The sequence below is a fragment of the Oncorhynchus tshawytscha genome, linkage group LG10, assembly GCF_018296145.1.
Source record: "Oncorhynchus tshawytscha isolate Ot180627B linkage group LG10, Otsh_v2.0, whole genome shotgun sequence".
In the NCBI taxonomy this organism is placed as follows: Eukaryota; Metazoa; Chordata; class Actinopteri; order Salmoniformes; family Salmonidae; genus Oncorhynchus; species Oncorhynchus tshawytscha.
This window is the reverse complement of record NC_056438.1, coordinates 75619876-75635532: the sequence shown is the minus strand read 5'-3', so window position 1 is coordinate 75635532 and position 15657 is coordinate 75619876. Positions and strand designations below refer to the sequence as shown.

Sequence of the window (15657 nt, the reverse complement as noted above, 5' to 3'; positions counted from 1 at the left end):
CCTCTCAGCAAGGAAGAAGCTACTGCTCCAAAACCGCCATTAAAAAGCCAGACTACGGTTTGCAACTGCACATGGGGACAAAGATTGTACTTTTTGGAGAAATGTCCTCTGGTCTGATGAAATAAAAATAGAACTGTTTCGCCATAATGACCATCGTTATGTTTGGAGGAAAAAGGGGGTGGCTTCCAAGCCGAAGAATACCATCCCAACCGTGAATCACGGGAGTGGCAGCATCATGTTGTGGGGGTGCTTTGCTGCAGGAGGGACTGGTGCACTTCACAAAATAGATGGCATCATGAGGCAGGAAAATTATGTGGATATATTAAAGCGACATCTCAAGACATAAGTCAAGTTAAAGCTTGGTCGCAAATGGGTCTTCCAAATGGACAATGACCCCAAGCATACTTCCAAAGTTGTGGCAAAATGGCTTAAGGACAACAAAGTCAAGGTATTGGAGTGGCCATCACAAAGCCCTGACCTCAATCCCATAGAAAATGTGTGGGCAGAACTGAAAAAGAGTGTACGGGCATGGAGGCCTACAAACCTGACTCAGTTACACCAGCTCTGTCAGGAGGAATGGGCCACAATTCACCCAACTTATTGTGGGAAGCTTTTGGAAGGCTCACTGAAATGTTTGACCCAAGTTAAACAATGTAAAGGCAATGCTACCAAATACTTATTGAGTGCATGTAAACTTCTGACCCACTGGGAATGTGATGAAAGAAATAAAAGCTGAAATCATTCTCTCAACTATTATTCTGACATTTCACATTCTTAAAATTAAGTGGTGATCCTAACTGACCAAAGACAGGGGATTTTTACCACAAATGTTAGGAATTGTGAAAAACTGAGTTTTTATGTATTTGGCTAAGGTGTATGTAAACTTCCGACTTCAACTGTGTAACAGGAGCGATAATGTAAAGACATTGTCCCCCTCAGAGTTGATCCAGACAGAGGTGCATCATGTGCGGACCCTGAAGCTGCTGCTGAGTGTTTACCAGTATGAGCTGAGACACAGCCTACATATGGAGGATACTAGGCTTGAGAGGATGTTCCCTCAGGTATCTCCATTTCTGACTCCTCAGGAGTTGAAAAGTAGTTTCAATAAACCACACGGGAGTATAGTTTCAGTGTGTGGACTGTAGTCTCTTTCCTTTAATCACATATATTTTTTCTCCTTCTTAAAACCAATAGATGTGTGTAATCGTTCCTTTATTCTTACATCAGATCGACAGCCTGCTGCACATCCACCAACACTTCCTGTGGTGTCTCAGGGACGGCCGGGACAGACACAACCACCACACTGTCACACAGCTGGGAGATATACTCATCAACCAGGTAGCGTGTGTGTGTCTCTGTGTGTGTGTGTTGAGCTAGCTAACCCCTCAGGAGGACTGTGTTATGACAGGGTGGTGGTGTGGCACTGTCCTCACCAGCATGAATGCTTCCTTTGAGAAAACAAGGAAATCATGACTCTCTATACTTTCCCTTTGTCATACCTGATAAACATGTTTACCTCATCAGAAGGTTGTTTACCTGACGATCATGTTGTTTTGTAGTTTTCAGGTGAGATGGGGGAGAGGATGAAGGAGAGTTACGGCGTGTTCTGTAGTCACCACACTGACGCTGTCAGTCTCTACAAGGAACAGCTACAGAACAACAAAAAGTTCCAGAACTTGATTATGAAAATCGGTCGGTTGTCCATCGTTCGGAGGTTAGGAGTACCAGAATGCATTCTGTTGGTGACTCAGCGGATCACAAAGTACCCCGTCCTGGTGGAACGCATTCTACTGAACACTGAAGGTAACGAACTGACTCAACAAGCATTGTACTACTGAAATCACACAGTTCGACTGTATTGCTGAAGGTAACTAGGTGCACGTGATTAACTTGACTGTCATGACAGGTAGTTAGAATCTGTTTGGCATTTGACCCAGAGTCTGCAGTGTGACTAGATTGATGGATTTATTTGACAGTTTAAAAATACAATTCCAGCCAAGTGGATACATTGCATTTAAAGATATCAATATCAAATCATTTCTGGGTAACAATGAAGTACGTTACTGTAATAGTTTTTATTAGTTTTCTTGTTTTTTGTTGGGGGATGGAGCCAACATGTCTCCATCCATCCAACCTCTCATTCCCCCACCCAGCCAACATGTCTCCATCCATCCAACCTCCCATTCCCCTACCGGAACACAGCCAACATGTCTCCATCCATCCTCTCTTTTTTTTGTGTCAGTACTGCCTGCCAGCAGTAATCGTCTCTGATTGATTGAGCGATTAAAGCGGCTATCATCATTAAGTAACATAATAGATGCTGAGCATTGAATATTTATATTAATGCATTTCAATATGATTATTTTTTTACTTTCCCCCAGAAGTATTTAACCGCAGGGCACTCCCACTTCATATGAAGGAATGTGCCTGCCTGATTTAGGGGACACAGTGAACATTTGGGAGTTGGGGACAATTTCATTGTAAGACTTCTCCTTGGTGTTAAATACAGTCTGTGAACAAACTTAAACTGTATAAATTTGAGAGATATATCAGTGAAGACCACCTCTTCCTTGTCAATAAGATACACCATATTACATTGTTTGAGAGATATATCAGTGGAGACCACCTCTTCCTGGTCAATAGGAGACACCATATTTCTCTCTATACTCAGCCAGGGGCAGATGAATCATGTCTAAACCAATTTAGGATGAGGTGAAATGCTAGTGCTTGGAAATACAATTTAAAGTTTGGTACGGATAGTCCTTACGTCTTCCCCCCTTTGTTAGTTTGATCCGAGGTCGTTTACCTTGCCACATACATTTTGAAACCGCACAATTAACTTTATCCCATAGCCAGAAGGGGGAGACATGGGAAGCATAGAACTACAGAAATTCAGCCGTTGCAATATGTTCATTTTGACAATAGATATTCTGCCAATCAAGCAACTGAGATATTATTACATCTGATGAGGTCGGATTGAATTGATTTGAGCATTCTGTTAAAGTTTCTGGTTTTATCTAAGGAATGTTAGCAGTTGATGTTATAATTTAGTAACACAAACCCCAAAGCAAATCAAGGGGAGGAAAATAGGTTTATTCAAAGAGGATGAATTAGATGTTATGCTGAGAGGTAGATGGTCTCCCCTGTCCTCAGTGATTCTCTCCTGTGATTCTCTCCACAGAACAAAGAGGCAGGATGTTCTTTATAACCCAGCCCTAGCCCGTGGTTGACCATTTTTAGAATTCCTTGCAATAAAACTGGGACAATGGCCAAATAACAAGTATCCTGTTTCGGGCTTGATGCCTAGACAAATTCCTCCTATGTCTCTGAACCATTGCTCATTAATCCCCTATTACAGAAAAAAAACACTATTTCCGTTGATTGTTAGTACTCTGTTGACTTTTAGTCCTCTTAACCTTTAGTATTGCGTTGTGTATTTATCTTCAACATATTCTTATATGGGGCGGCAGGGTAGCCTAGTGGTTAGAGCGTTGGACTAGTAACCGGAAGGTTGCAAGTTCAAACCCCCGAGCTGACAAGGTACAAATCTGTCGTTCTGCCCCAGTTAACCCACTGTTCCTAGGCCGTCATTGAAAATAAGAATTTGTTCTTAACTACTCCCCCCCACCCTGATCATTTAAAAAAATATATATATATATATATATATATATATACTTAAAATGTAATTTTAGAAAACAATTTTAAAAAACATGAAAAAATAGACCGTATAAAAAACCATTAGCAGTAAGCATAAAATCCTTCACATTAAACACCTTGCCTTTCTATAAAACACAAAGGGCATATTGTACTTGCTGTTACAATAAGAAATAGATTTCAAAAAAGTTATAGAAAACAAGTATTAACGGGTGTAATGATGTACCTTACAATTCATACCACATCCTGTATTAGGAGGAAACTCACAAAAAAAAACATAATTGTCTACAAGACAATAATATTCAATCATCCCATTGGCAAGGTAATCATTCACCAAGTCCTTTAATTCCACACTGGTGTCAGTCCCACATTAGAAATTATGTTCTGACAGTCCTGGTTTCAAAAGAAATTGATATTTCACATAGATTTCCCCTAAGTAAGCATGTCACGATTTTCAAGAAGACGTTGGACATTTCACATAGATATCCCCAATATGACGACTGCGATGTACAACGACTGCGATGTACAACATAGAAGCTTATCAGGTTCTGATCATCTTACTATGCTTCTTCACTCGAGATTGCTAATCAATCAGGTCATTATTCTCCAGGCTCCGCTTTGTCATCAACATGGACAACCTTGCAATGAGTGCCATGTATCCATTGTGATTTTCCCTGGACTTTTACTGCTGACCTTGTTATGAGCAAAACTTGATAGAGGACCTTCCCATTTTGGCCCTAATGTCTCTATTACATATTTGTTTACCATCACCCACTGTCCTGGTACTACATCATATCCCCCCTCGGTAGTTATTCCCCACACCTATTTTACTTCCCCTACTGCTTTAGTGAGTTGTATGCAATAGTTAAGCATTGTGTCGCTCATAAAGTGAACGTCTGCTTTGTGACATGGGCCGACCTGTGACGACCTCGAACGGACTCAACCATGTGGTTTTGTTGTGTGTTGCCCGTATACTGCATAATACCGTAGGCAATGCATCTGGCCATGCTATCCCTTCTTGATGCGTCTTTGACAGTCTCACTTTCAAAACTCGATTTGTGCGTTCTACCTGTCCACTCGATTAAGGATGATAGACTACACTGCCCTTATGTTCAGAAGACGAGCTACGGCCTAACACACCTTTCCTGTGAAATGAGTGCCTTGGTCAGAATGTAATTGTTCCGGAGATCCCCATCTGGGAATGATTTCTTGAGTCAGAATTTAGCTGTGTGTTGTGCAGTTCCTTTCTTAGTAGGGTGAAGCCCATCGTGAGAAACGATCAACAATGACCAGCACATCTTCCTGACCTTTACATTTGGCCAGCGTGCTGTAATCAAGCTGTAGATGTCTGAAGGGTCCTGGTGGGGCAGGCGCTCATCGTGTCTGTACTTTCACTCATCCCTTGGTGTTGTTTTCCATACAAATGTTGTAATTCGCCACAACAGCCTCAGCTTCTTTCTACTACACACCAGGATTCCACCATTTGCCCACAAAACAATAAACTATCTTGTCCACACCAATGTGTCCCAAAGAGTGGATCTGTGTTGTCAAGTAGGGTAAGAGTGCATTTGGCGCTACACATCTCAGGTTGTATTTCCACACACCTTTTTGGTTGAGTTTGCATCCTGCAGCCAATCATTCCCACACTTTGTATTTTGGTGCACTGCTTTGCATATCTCTAATGTGCTGCAATGTATCCCAGGTGTGTCTCCTAATCAGTTTAAGTGACAGAGGTGTTCTCTTGGCAGCCCTGCCAGCCAACCATTACCTTTACTCTCGTCTGGAAAGATTTTTCCATGTGCTTTCATTTTCAAAATCGCAACTTGTCCAGGTAACTGGAGAGCATTCAGTAGAGCCATCACCTCTGGTCCGTTCTTCACAGGAGCTCCCAGTGATGTCATGAATCCTCTGTTTTTCCATATTTTTCCAAAATCATGGGTAATTTACCTATCGCCCTCGGTCTCTGCATTGTTTATTTATCTTCGAAATATTCTTATAGGAAGGAAGTATATCTACTCCCAAGTTTTTAAAATGGGAAACGATTGGGATTCCGTAAGTAGAGATGGAGTCCTCCATCAGGGTCTTGGGCGACACTAGGGCTGATTTGGTTAGATTAATTTATAACTTGAGATAAATCATAATTTACCAATTGATCTTCAATGTGTTCGAGAGCGATTTTCGATGCGTTATCTAGATATTGGAAAATATTGTCTGTGTTTAACGAGATGAAGTGATCACTAGATTTGAGGGAAATTGGTGTTATTTTCTTCGATTGACGAATTGCTTTGGTCAGGGGTTCCATGGATAATAGCAAAGGTGAAATTGGATCTCCTTGTCTGCTGCTTCTAGTGATTCTGAATGGAGCAGAGCAGATACGGCCTCCCTATGGATGAGGGATTAGCATATAGTATTTTAAGCATATTTATGAAATTAGAGACAATTCCCATACAGACTACAATGGACATATCTCTGGGTCTATCAAAAGCTTTTTCTGCATTGAGAGAGATTACAGCCCAAGGAGCTGTTGTTTCTGATGAAGCATTTATGATATGTAATAGTTGACGGAGGTTTTCTGAGGGAATTTCTTTTTCTTAACAAACCCGCTTTGGTTCCGTGTGGAGTCTCGAGACGGGATGACAACATTTTGGAAAAGAGTTTCATATGTGTTCATCTAAGATAGGGGGGCGATACTGAGAACACCAGGTGGCATCCTTACCGTTTAAAGCTAAATTAATGCTGTATTCACATCTCTCCCGAAATGAACCATTGTGAACGGCTGTGTTCATAATTTCAAGCTATAGTGGACCTAATTTAATCCAACATTTTTAATAGACCTCAGGTGGAATACTAACCCATCCAGGTGATTTGCCTTTATTCATGCTATCCAATGACATTTTGAGTTCATTCAGAGAAATTTGGGCTCCACGCGAGGTGTCTTCTTCTGTTGAGAGAAGAGAAGTTTTTTATTATGTTAGAAAGTCTGGCTTGGTGTGGATTTACAATCAGAGGTGAACAGTTCTTTATAGAAGCTAGAGAAACTTTGATTTATTTGGGGTTTGATTGTAATTCCTCTGATTCAATAGTTGCTATATCAGCTAATTGATCATTACTGCTTAGGCCAGTAAACGACTAGGACGATTACTATGAAAGTAATGGTTGAGTCTAACTCAATGGATGGCAAATTCTGTTCTCTTTTTTGCTCAATAAATGTAAGTTCTGTCTTGACTTTGGAAAGAGTAATAGCCACCTCGTCTGAAAAAGGTATTTGTTCAGAAGGCTCTAATGCAGTAAATGACATTTCCAATTCTGATATCTACTTTAATTGTGATTTATTCAACCCAGATGCAAATGTAGCATGGTGGTCAGACAAGGTCTTATGTCAAATGTATATTTTCTTGATTAAAGACAATTGAGGTATATATAATGTTTTATTCCTGTTGAGTAGAAAGTGTACTTACTGTAATAGTTTTCCATTAAAGAAGTTCCACAAGTTCCATTTTGATCCTCTGACTTCTCTCTCTGTGTGTCCTCCTCTCCTCCCACCAGCCGACAGTGAGGAGCACAGTGCCCTGGTCCAGGCCCTGGTTCTGATCAAAGAGACCATCTCTGCTGTGGACTCCCAGGTCCATGACTATGAGAGAGCCTCCAGGCTGAGAGAAATAGGCGGCAGGCTGGAGCCGCGTTCCCATGGTCGGTGGAAGGACGGCAGGGTGTTCACGAGAGAGGATCTGGCTGAGGGCCTCAGAACCCTGCTCCACGAGGGGACGGTCAACTGTCGGGTGGCAAACGGACGGCTCAAAGGTGGTGAACTCTCTATTTGGCCCTTCTGGGATCTTGCAATGGGTTTTTTTGGGGGGGAGGGGGGTGATATTTGCGGTGGAAAAGCTTGGTTTTTACTGCAGTTTTTTACGGAAAATTGGCAACGGTTTCCTCTAGTAATCAGTGATACTCATTCTGGACACCTAAGACCACATGTGACCTATCAGGTCCTGATATAGTCTATATCTAGAACCCATAATTCCTTCTGGTCAGGTCACACAGTCAGAACTCCTGATCATAGTCATACTTATCTATTAGGAATGCTGTGACGACGGCGTATTTGTTGATTTGAGTGTCTGCTTCTATCCCATGTCTTCAGACATCCACGCTGTTCTGTTGTCAGATGTCCTGCTGCTGTTACAAAAGGAAAAGGATCAGAAACTCATATTTGCTAATGTGGTGAGGGAGTTTTCTCAATATAATAGAATCTGTGTCCAGCTACTCATTTTAATCCCAAAATGTGCTAGTTTTAAAGTATGGCCTCCTTCAAGGAGAGAAGGCCAGAAAATGTTGATAACCTCTGATCCTCTCCTCCTACTCTCCTCCTCGTCCTCCTCTCCTTTTTCAGGACAACAAGACGTCGGTGATCTCCCTCCAGATGCTGATCGTCAGGGAGATGGCCCATGAGGACAAGGCTATGTTCCTGATCAGTGCTTCGTCCAGCATGCCAGAGATGTACGAGATACACACCTCCTCCAGAGAGGACTGCAATGCCTGGATGAGCCTTATACGAGACGCTGTCAACAGGTAGGAATCGCATGGGTAGGAATGACATAGGTAGGAATGACATAGGTAGGAATGACATAGGTAGGAATGGCATAGGTAGGAATGGCATAGGTAGGAATGGCATAGGTAGGAATGGCATAGGTAGGAATCACATAGGTAGGAATGGCATAGGTAGGAATCACATAGGTAGGAATGGCATAGGTAGGAATGGCATAGGTAGGAATGGCATAGGTAGGAATGGCAATGGAATGACATAGGTAGGAATGGCATGGTAGGAATCACATAGGTAGGAATCACATAGGTAGGAATCACATAGGTAGGAATGGCATAGGTAGGAATGGCATAGGTAGGAATGGCATAGGTAGGAATGGCATAGGTAGGAATGGCATAGGTAGGAATGGCATAGGTAGGAATGGCATAGGTAGGAATGGCATAGGTAGGAATGGCATAGGTAGGAATGGCATTAGGAATGGCATAGGTAGGAATGGCATAGGTAGGAATGGCATAGGTAGGAATGGCATAGGTAGGAATGGCATAGGTAGGAATGGCATAGGTAGGAATGGCATAGGTAGGAATGGCATAGGTAGGAATCGCATAGGTAGGAATCACAAGTTATTTTACTTTCTACACTTTCAACTGATTTGGAATCAGCGTATGGGTCAGTTCTTAGGGCTTATAGTAACCCCAATGTGTTTCACTCTCTTTGTGTCCCAGTTGTCCAGTAATGGAGGAGCAGATGAGCAATGAGCAGGAGGAGGCCAGGCTAGCCAGGCTCAGAGACTTCCAAGGTACGAGACTCTACCAGCTCTACCAGAGAGCTTCAACATGTCCTCAATAACAACTGTCCAAATGCCTTCAAATCCCATTGTCAGGCCTTAAGGAATGTTTCCAGAGCTTCTCGTGTTATTTTTTTTTTTTTTTACCATAGAATCTGTGTGTTTTCAGAGCGTCTGTATGTGAAGGATTCCCAGATCATGCAGAGCCTGACAGAGAAGCTGCAGATGTTTGCTGACATGGTGGAGGCTGTAACAGGGATGGAGGATGTAGCTGCCCACTCCTGTCTGCTGCTCCGTGGTGATGCCTCAGACCTCCAGCAGGGGAGACACTGCTCAAGGGAGCCATCACTGAGGGTAGGAATCCCCCAGATGTCTATTTCTATGGGCACAAGCACCGTTCATTACTCAATCTGTTCACACCCCTGTTGCTGGTGTAGAGAGAATTTAGCAGGTTTTAAGATTTTCTGCAATTCTACACATTTTGTCATGGGGTAGAGAACATTTAGCAGTTTTTAAGCTAATTTCCTTGCAATTCTACACATTTTGCCCAATGTGTATTCATGTGATATTTAAGTGATTGAAACATTATAACAAAATGGACGGGCTAAAAGCCGTTAGCTGACATGGGCTAGTTGATCTGGACATTTCTGACACGTTATAAATATCTTTCTAAGGTCTTCTCTTAGGGGGAGCGCCCCACAGTTTGGGAACCACTGACCTAAGCAATTGTGGAGATCTGAGAGGGTTTGATAGGTTAAATTTGATAGGTTAAAGCAATATTGTAATATCTCCCCCATCCCCTCTGTTGACCCCTGACCTTGGTACTCCTGGCAGGTCTGATCTGATAATAGTTCACGTCACCATCGTCTTTAGTAAATCTGTTCTAGATGTTGACCCACCATGAGAATCCAATGTCAGCTTGTCTGTCAGATAATCAGATTTTTAGGTTCTTCTTATTCTTCTTCTCTCAGTGGAGAATCTGCAGAACCTTCTCCTGTCCGGTGTGACTGTGCGAGATCCCCACCCCCATCCAGAGGACAGCCTGGGACCAGGGAGGTTCAGTTTGAGGCCAGAAGTGGTACGGCTTTATCTAGGAGGGCTAGGCCTTGGGCGGCTGGGGAACCTGTCGGTGCATAGGAGAGCTGAGACCTTTGGAGGTTACGACTGCAACCCTCCCACCCCCATCAAGAGTAAGTATTTTATTTATCAAAACAATAATTAACCCCTTTTTCTCCCCAATTTCGTGGTATCCAATTGGTAGTTACAGTCTTGTCTCGTCGCTGCAACTCCCGTACGGACTTGGGAGAGGCGAAGGTCAAGAGCCGTGCGTCCTCCGAAACACAACCCAACCAAGCCGCACTGCATCTTGACACAATGCCCACTTAACCCTGAAGCCAGCCGCACCAATGTGTCGGAGGAAACACCATACACCCGGCAACCGTGTCAGTGTACACTGCGCCCATCCCACCACAGGAGTCGCTAGTGCGCGATGGGACGAGGACATCCCTGCCGACGCTGGGCCGATTGTGTGCCCCCCAATGGGTCTCCCGGTCGCGGCCGGCTGCGACAGAGCCTGAACTCGAACCCAGAATCTCTAGTGGCACAGCTAGCACTGCGATGCAGTGTCTTGGGCCTTCCGAGTGGTGCAGTGGTCTATCAAGAGTAAGTCTGTCACTCAGTCGCTCAGTCGGTCTGCCGCTCAGTCGGTCTGCCGCTCGGTCGGTCTGCCGCTCGGTCGGTCTGCCGCTCGGTCGGTCTGCCGCTCGGTCGGTCTGCCGCTCGGTCGGTCTGTTCGTCTGCCGCTCAGTCGGTCTGCCACTCAGTCTGTCGGTCTGTCGGTCTGCCGCTCGGTCTGTCGGTCTGCCGCTCGGTCGGTCTGTCGGTCGGTCTGCCGCTCGGTCGGTCTGTCGGTCTGCCGCTCATACAGATGGACTATTATGTCCATATCTGGTCCTATCGTTCCTCATATCTCACAAATCCAGTGTTATCTTTTGAACACAGTTTAACATAATGTTTTCCAGATGTGGAGGGACGACCTCAACGTTCAAAATCTGACCCCCAGCTACAGGACCTTGACCAATCAGAGAGCCTGGAACTGTCGGTGAGTGACCGGCTATCCCAATCTCCTCGCAAGTGTGCTCTTGTTTTCTCCTCAGAGAGGAAGGGAGGTGTGGACTAGTTTTTAGTTTGTCTGATTCATGGTTTAGTGATTACAAGCTGATGAGGCACCAGAATCATACTGTAGTTCTCCATGCCCAAATCCATCCTTCCCTGAAGCCAAGTTAGGTGTTACTAGATTACTCTCAACCTGAACATACAATATCATTATGTTTAGTCTCCTGAATATCTGAAGTCAATTGGTTTTCTTGTCTCAACCTTATTTCTCGATCTCCCCAGTTCTTTTACGCTGTGCTGACGCTCTCACATAGGCTCTACGGTCTGCAGGTAAGACATACACCGACTGTACAAAACATTAAGAACACCTGAACACCTCCATGACACAGATTGACCAGGTGAATCCAGGTGAAATCTATGATCCCTTATTGGATGTCACTTGGTAAATACACTTCAAATCAGTGTAGATGAAGGGGAGGAGACGGGTTAAAGAAGGATTTTTAAGCCTTGAGGAAATGTTGACATGGATTATGTATGTGTGCCATTCAGAGGGTGAATAGGCAAGACAAAATATTAGTGTCTTTGAACAGGGTATGGTAGTAGCTGCCAGGCGCACCAGTTTGTGTCAGGAACTGCAATGCTGCTGTGTTTTTCCACGAGCAACAGTTTCCCGTGTGTATCAAGAATGGTCCACCACCCAAAGGACATCCAGCCAACATGCCTCAACATGGGCCAGCATCCCTGTGGAACGCTTTCGACACCCTTGTAGAGTACATGCCCTGACGAATTGAGGCTGTTCTGAGGGCAAAGGGGGTGGGCGGGTGCGCAACTCAATATTAGGGAGGTGTTTCAAATGTTTGGTATACTCAGTGCATATATTCTTTACATGCTACAGACACAGTTGTAGCTTCATCCTGTCTTATCTTACCATTCCATTCAGTTTTAAGTGTGTCCCCCTGCCTCTCCCTAGTCTGAAGTGTGTCCCCCTGCCTCTCCCTAGTCTGAAGTGTGTCTCCCTGCCTCTCCCTAGTCTGAAGTGTGTCCCCCTGCCTCTCCCTAGTCTGAAGTGTGTCCCCTGCCTCTCCCTAGTCTGAAGTGTGTCCCCCCTGCCTCTCCCTAGTCTGAAGTGTGTCCCCCTGCCTCTCCCTAGTCTGAAGTGTGTCCCCTGCCTCTCCCTAGTCTGAAGTGTGTCCCCTGCCTCTCCCTAGTCTGAAGTGTGTCCCCCTCTCCCTAGTCTGAAGTGTGTCTCCCTCCTCCCTAGTCTGAAGTGTGTGTCCCCTGCCTCTCCCTAGTCTGAAGTGTGTCCCCTGCCTCTCCCTAGTCTGAAGTGTGTCCCCCTGCCTCTCCCTAGTCTGAAGTGTGTCCCCTGCCTCTCCCTAGTCTGAAGTGTGTCTCCCTGCCTCTCCCTAGTCTGAAGTGTGTCCCTGCCTCCCCTAGTCTGAAGTGTGTGTCCCTGCCTCTCCCTAGTCTGAAGTGTGTCTCCCTGCCTCTCCCTAGTCTGAAGTGTGTCCCCTGCCTCTCCCTAGTCTGAAGTGTGTGTCCCTGCCTCTCCCTAGTCTGAAGTGTGTGTCCCCTGCCTCTCCCTAGTCTGAAGTGTGTCCCCTGCCTCTCCCTAGTCTGAAGTGTGTCCCCCTGCCTCTCCCTAGTCTGAAGTGTGTCCCCTGCCTCTCCTAGTCTGAAGTGTGTCCCCTGCCTCTCCCTAGTCTGAAGTGTGTCCCCTGCCTCTCCCTAGTCTGAAGTGTCCCCCTGCCTCTCCCTAGTCTGAAGTGTGTCCCCCTCTCCCTAGTCTGAAGTGTGTCCCTGTCTCTCCCTAGTCTGAAGTGTGTGTCCCTGCCTCTCCCTAGTCTGAAGTGTGTCCCCCTGCCTCTCCCTAGTCTGAAGTGTGTGTCCCTGCCTCTCCCTAGTCTGAAGTGTGTCCCCTGCCTCTCCCTAGTCTGAAGTGTGTCCCCTGCCTCTCCCTAGTCTGAAGTGTGTGTCCCTGCCTCTCCCTAGTCTGAAGTGTGTCTCCCTGCCTCTCCCTAGTCTGAAGTGTGTCTCCCTGCCTCTCCCTAGTCTGACGTGTGTCCCCTGCCTCTCCCTAGTCTGTGTGTCCCCCTGCCTCTCCCTAGTCTGAAGTGTGTCCTCCTGCCTCTCCCTAGTCTGAAGTGTGTGTCCCTGCCTCTCCCTAGTCTGAAGTGTGTGTCCCTGCCTCTCCCTAGTCTGAAGTGTGTCCCCCTGCCTCTCCCTAGTCTGAAGTGTGTCCCCTGCCTCTCCCTAGTCTGAAGTGTGTCCCCTGCCTCTCCCTAGTCTGAAGTGTGTCTCCCTGCCTCTCCCTAGTCTGAAGTGTCTCCCTGCCTCTCCCTAGTCTGAAGTGTGTCCTCCTGCCTCTCCCTAGTCTGAAGTGTGTGTCCCTGCCTCTCCCTAGTCTGAAGTGTGTGTCCCTGCCTCTCCCTAGTCTGAAGTGTGTGTCCCTGCCTCTCCCTAGTCTGAAGTGTGTCTCCCTGCCTCTCCCTAGTCTGAAGTGTGTCCCTGCCTCTCCCTAGTCTGAAGTGTGTCTCCCTGCCTCTCCCTAGTCTGAAGTGTGTCTCCCTGCCTCTCCCTAGTCTGAAGTGTGTGTCCCTGCCTCTCCCTAGTCTGAAGTGTGTGTCCCCTGCCTCTCCCTAGTCTGAAGTGTGTCCCCTGCCTCTCCCTAGTCTGAAGTGTGTCCCCCTGCCTCTCCCTAGTCTGAAGTGTGTCCCCTGCCTCTCCCTAGTCTGAAGTGTGTCTCCCTGCCTCTCCCTAGTCTGAAGTGTGTCCCTGCCTCTCCCTAGTCTGAAGTGTGTGTCCCTGCCTCTCCCTAGTCTGAAGTGTGTCTCCTGCCTCTCCCTAGTCTGAAGTGTGTCCCCTGCCTCTCCCTAGTCTGAAGTGTGTGTCCCTGCCTCTCCCTAGTCTGAAGTGTGTGTCCCCTGCCTCTCCCTAGTCTGAAGTGTGTGTCCCCTGCCTCTCCCTAGTCTGAAGTGTGTCCCCTGCCTCTCCCTAGTCTGAAGTGTGTCCCCCTGCCTCTCCCTAGTCTGAAGTGTGTCCCCTGCCTCTCCCTAGTCTGAAGTGTGTCCCCTGCCTCTCCCTAGTCTGAAGTGTGTCCCCTGCCTCTCCCTAGTCTGAAGTGTGTCCCCCTGCCTCTCCCTAGTCTGAAGTGTGTCCCTGTCTCTCCCTAGTCTGAAGTGTGTGTCCCTGCCTCTCCCTAGTCTGAAGTGTGTCCCCCTGCCTCTCCCTAGTCTGAAGTGTGTGTCCCTGCCTCTCCCTAGTCTGAAGTGTGTCCCCTGCCTCTCCCTAGTCTGAAGTGTGTCCCCCTGCCTCTCCCTAGTCTGAAGTGTGTGTCCCTGCCTCTCCCTAGTCTGAAGTGTGTGTCCCTGCCTCTCCCTAGTCTGAAGTGTGTCTCCCTGCCTCTCCCTAGTCTGAAGTGTGTCTCCCTGCCTCTCCCTAGTCTGACGTGTGTCCCCTGCCTCTCCCTAGTCTGAAGTGTGTCCCCCTGCCTCTCCCTAGTCTGAAGTGTGTCCTCCTGCCTCTCCCTAGTCTGAAGTGTGTGTCCCTGCCTCTCCCTAGTCTGAAGTGTGTGTCCCTGCCTCTCCCTAGTCTGAAGTGTGTCCCCCTGCCTCTCCCTAGTCTGAAGTGTGTCCCCTGCCTCTCCCTAGTCTGAAGTGTGTCCCCTGCCTCTCCCTAGTCTGAAGTGTGTCTCCCTGCCTCTCCCTAGTCTGAAGTGTCTCCCTGCCTCTCCCTAGTCTGAAGTGTGTCCTCCTGCCTCTCCCTAGTCTGAAGTGTGTGTCCCTGCCTCTCCCTAGTCTGAAGTGTGTGTCCCTGCCTCTCCCTAGTCTGAAGTGTGTGTCCCTGCCTCTCCCTAGTCTGAAGTGTGTCTCCCTGCCTCTCCCTAGTCTGAAGTGTGTGTCCCTGCCTCTCCCTAGTCTGAAGTGTGTGTCCCTGCCTCTCCCTAGTCTGAAGTGTGTGTCCCTGCCTCTCCCTAGTCTGAAGTGTGTCTCCCTGCCTCTCCCTAGTCTGAAGTGTGTGTCCCTGCCTCTCCCTAGTCTGAAGTGTGTGTCCCTGCCTCTCCCTAGTCTGAAGTGTGTGTCCCTGCCTCTCCCTAGTCTGAAGTGTGTCTCCCTGCCTCTCCCTAGTCTGAAGTGTGTCTCCCTGCCTCTCCCTAGTCTGAAGTGTGTCTCCCTGCCTCTCCCTAGTCTGAAGTGTGTCTCCCTGCCTCTCCCTAGTCTGAAGTGTGTCTCCCTGCCTCTCCCTAGTCTGAAGTGTGTCTCCCTGCCTCTCCCTAGTCTGAAGTGTGTCTCCCTGCCTCTCCCTAGTCTGAAGTGTGTCTCCCTGCCTCTCCCTAGTCTGAAGTGTGTCTCCCTGCCTCTCCCTAGTCTGAAGTTTGTACCCTGTCCATCACTGGTGTTAAAGGCAAGATGCACCCATTTTGAATGTTACTTCATATTTGTGCTTCCCCTCGATTCCCAGGGTCATTTCATGTTTTCACGTGTATCTGGGTTATTCACGTTCAAGCAGGAAGGAAATACATCTAGTATGATGAGTTTTGCATCATATGCCCGCTGCCTCCTGGTGT

General features: G+C 46.9%; 1 protein-coding gene across 1 annotated transcript in view; it reads left to right on the top strand.

Annotated features, from left to right (window-relative positions):
* LOC112260899 (rho guanine nucleotide exchange factor 18) overlaps positions 1-15657 on the top strand; it is a 46754-nt gene that overhangs the window by 19921 nt on the left and 11176 nt on the right. Inside the window, 12 exon segments of the mRNA XM_042329089.1 lie at positions 940-1061; positions 1228-1338; positions 1560-1803; positions 7201-7455; positions 7793-7872; positions 8042-8220; positions 8914-8987; positions 9145-9291; positions 9294-9329; positions 9947-10165; positions 10997-11076; positions 11373-11420. Of these exon segments, the coding sequence (XP_042185023.1) occupies positions 940-1061; positions 1228-1338; positions 1560-1803; positions 7201-7455; positions 7793-7872; positions 8042-8220; positions 8914-8987; positions 9145-9291; positions 9294-9329; positions 9947-10165; positions 10997-11076; positions 11373-11420 (1595 nt within the window).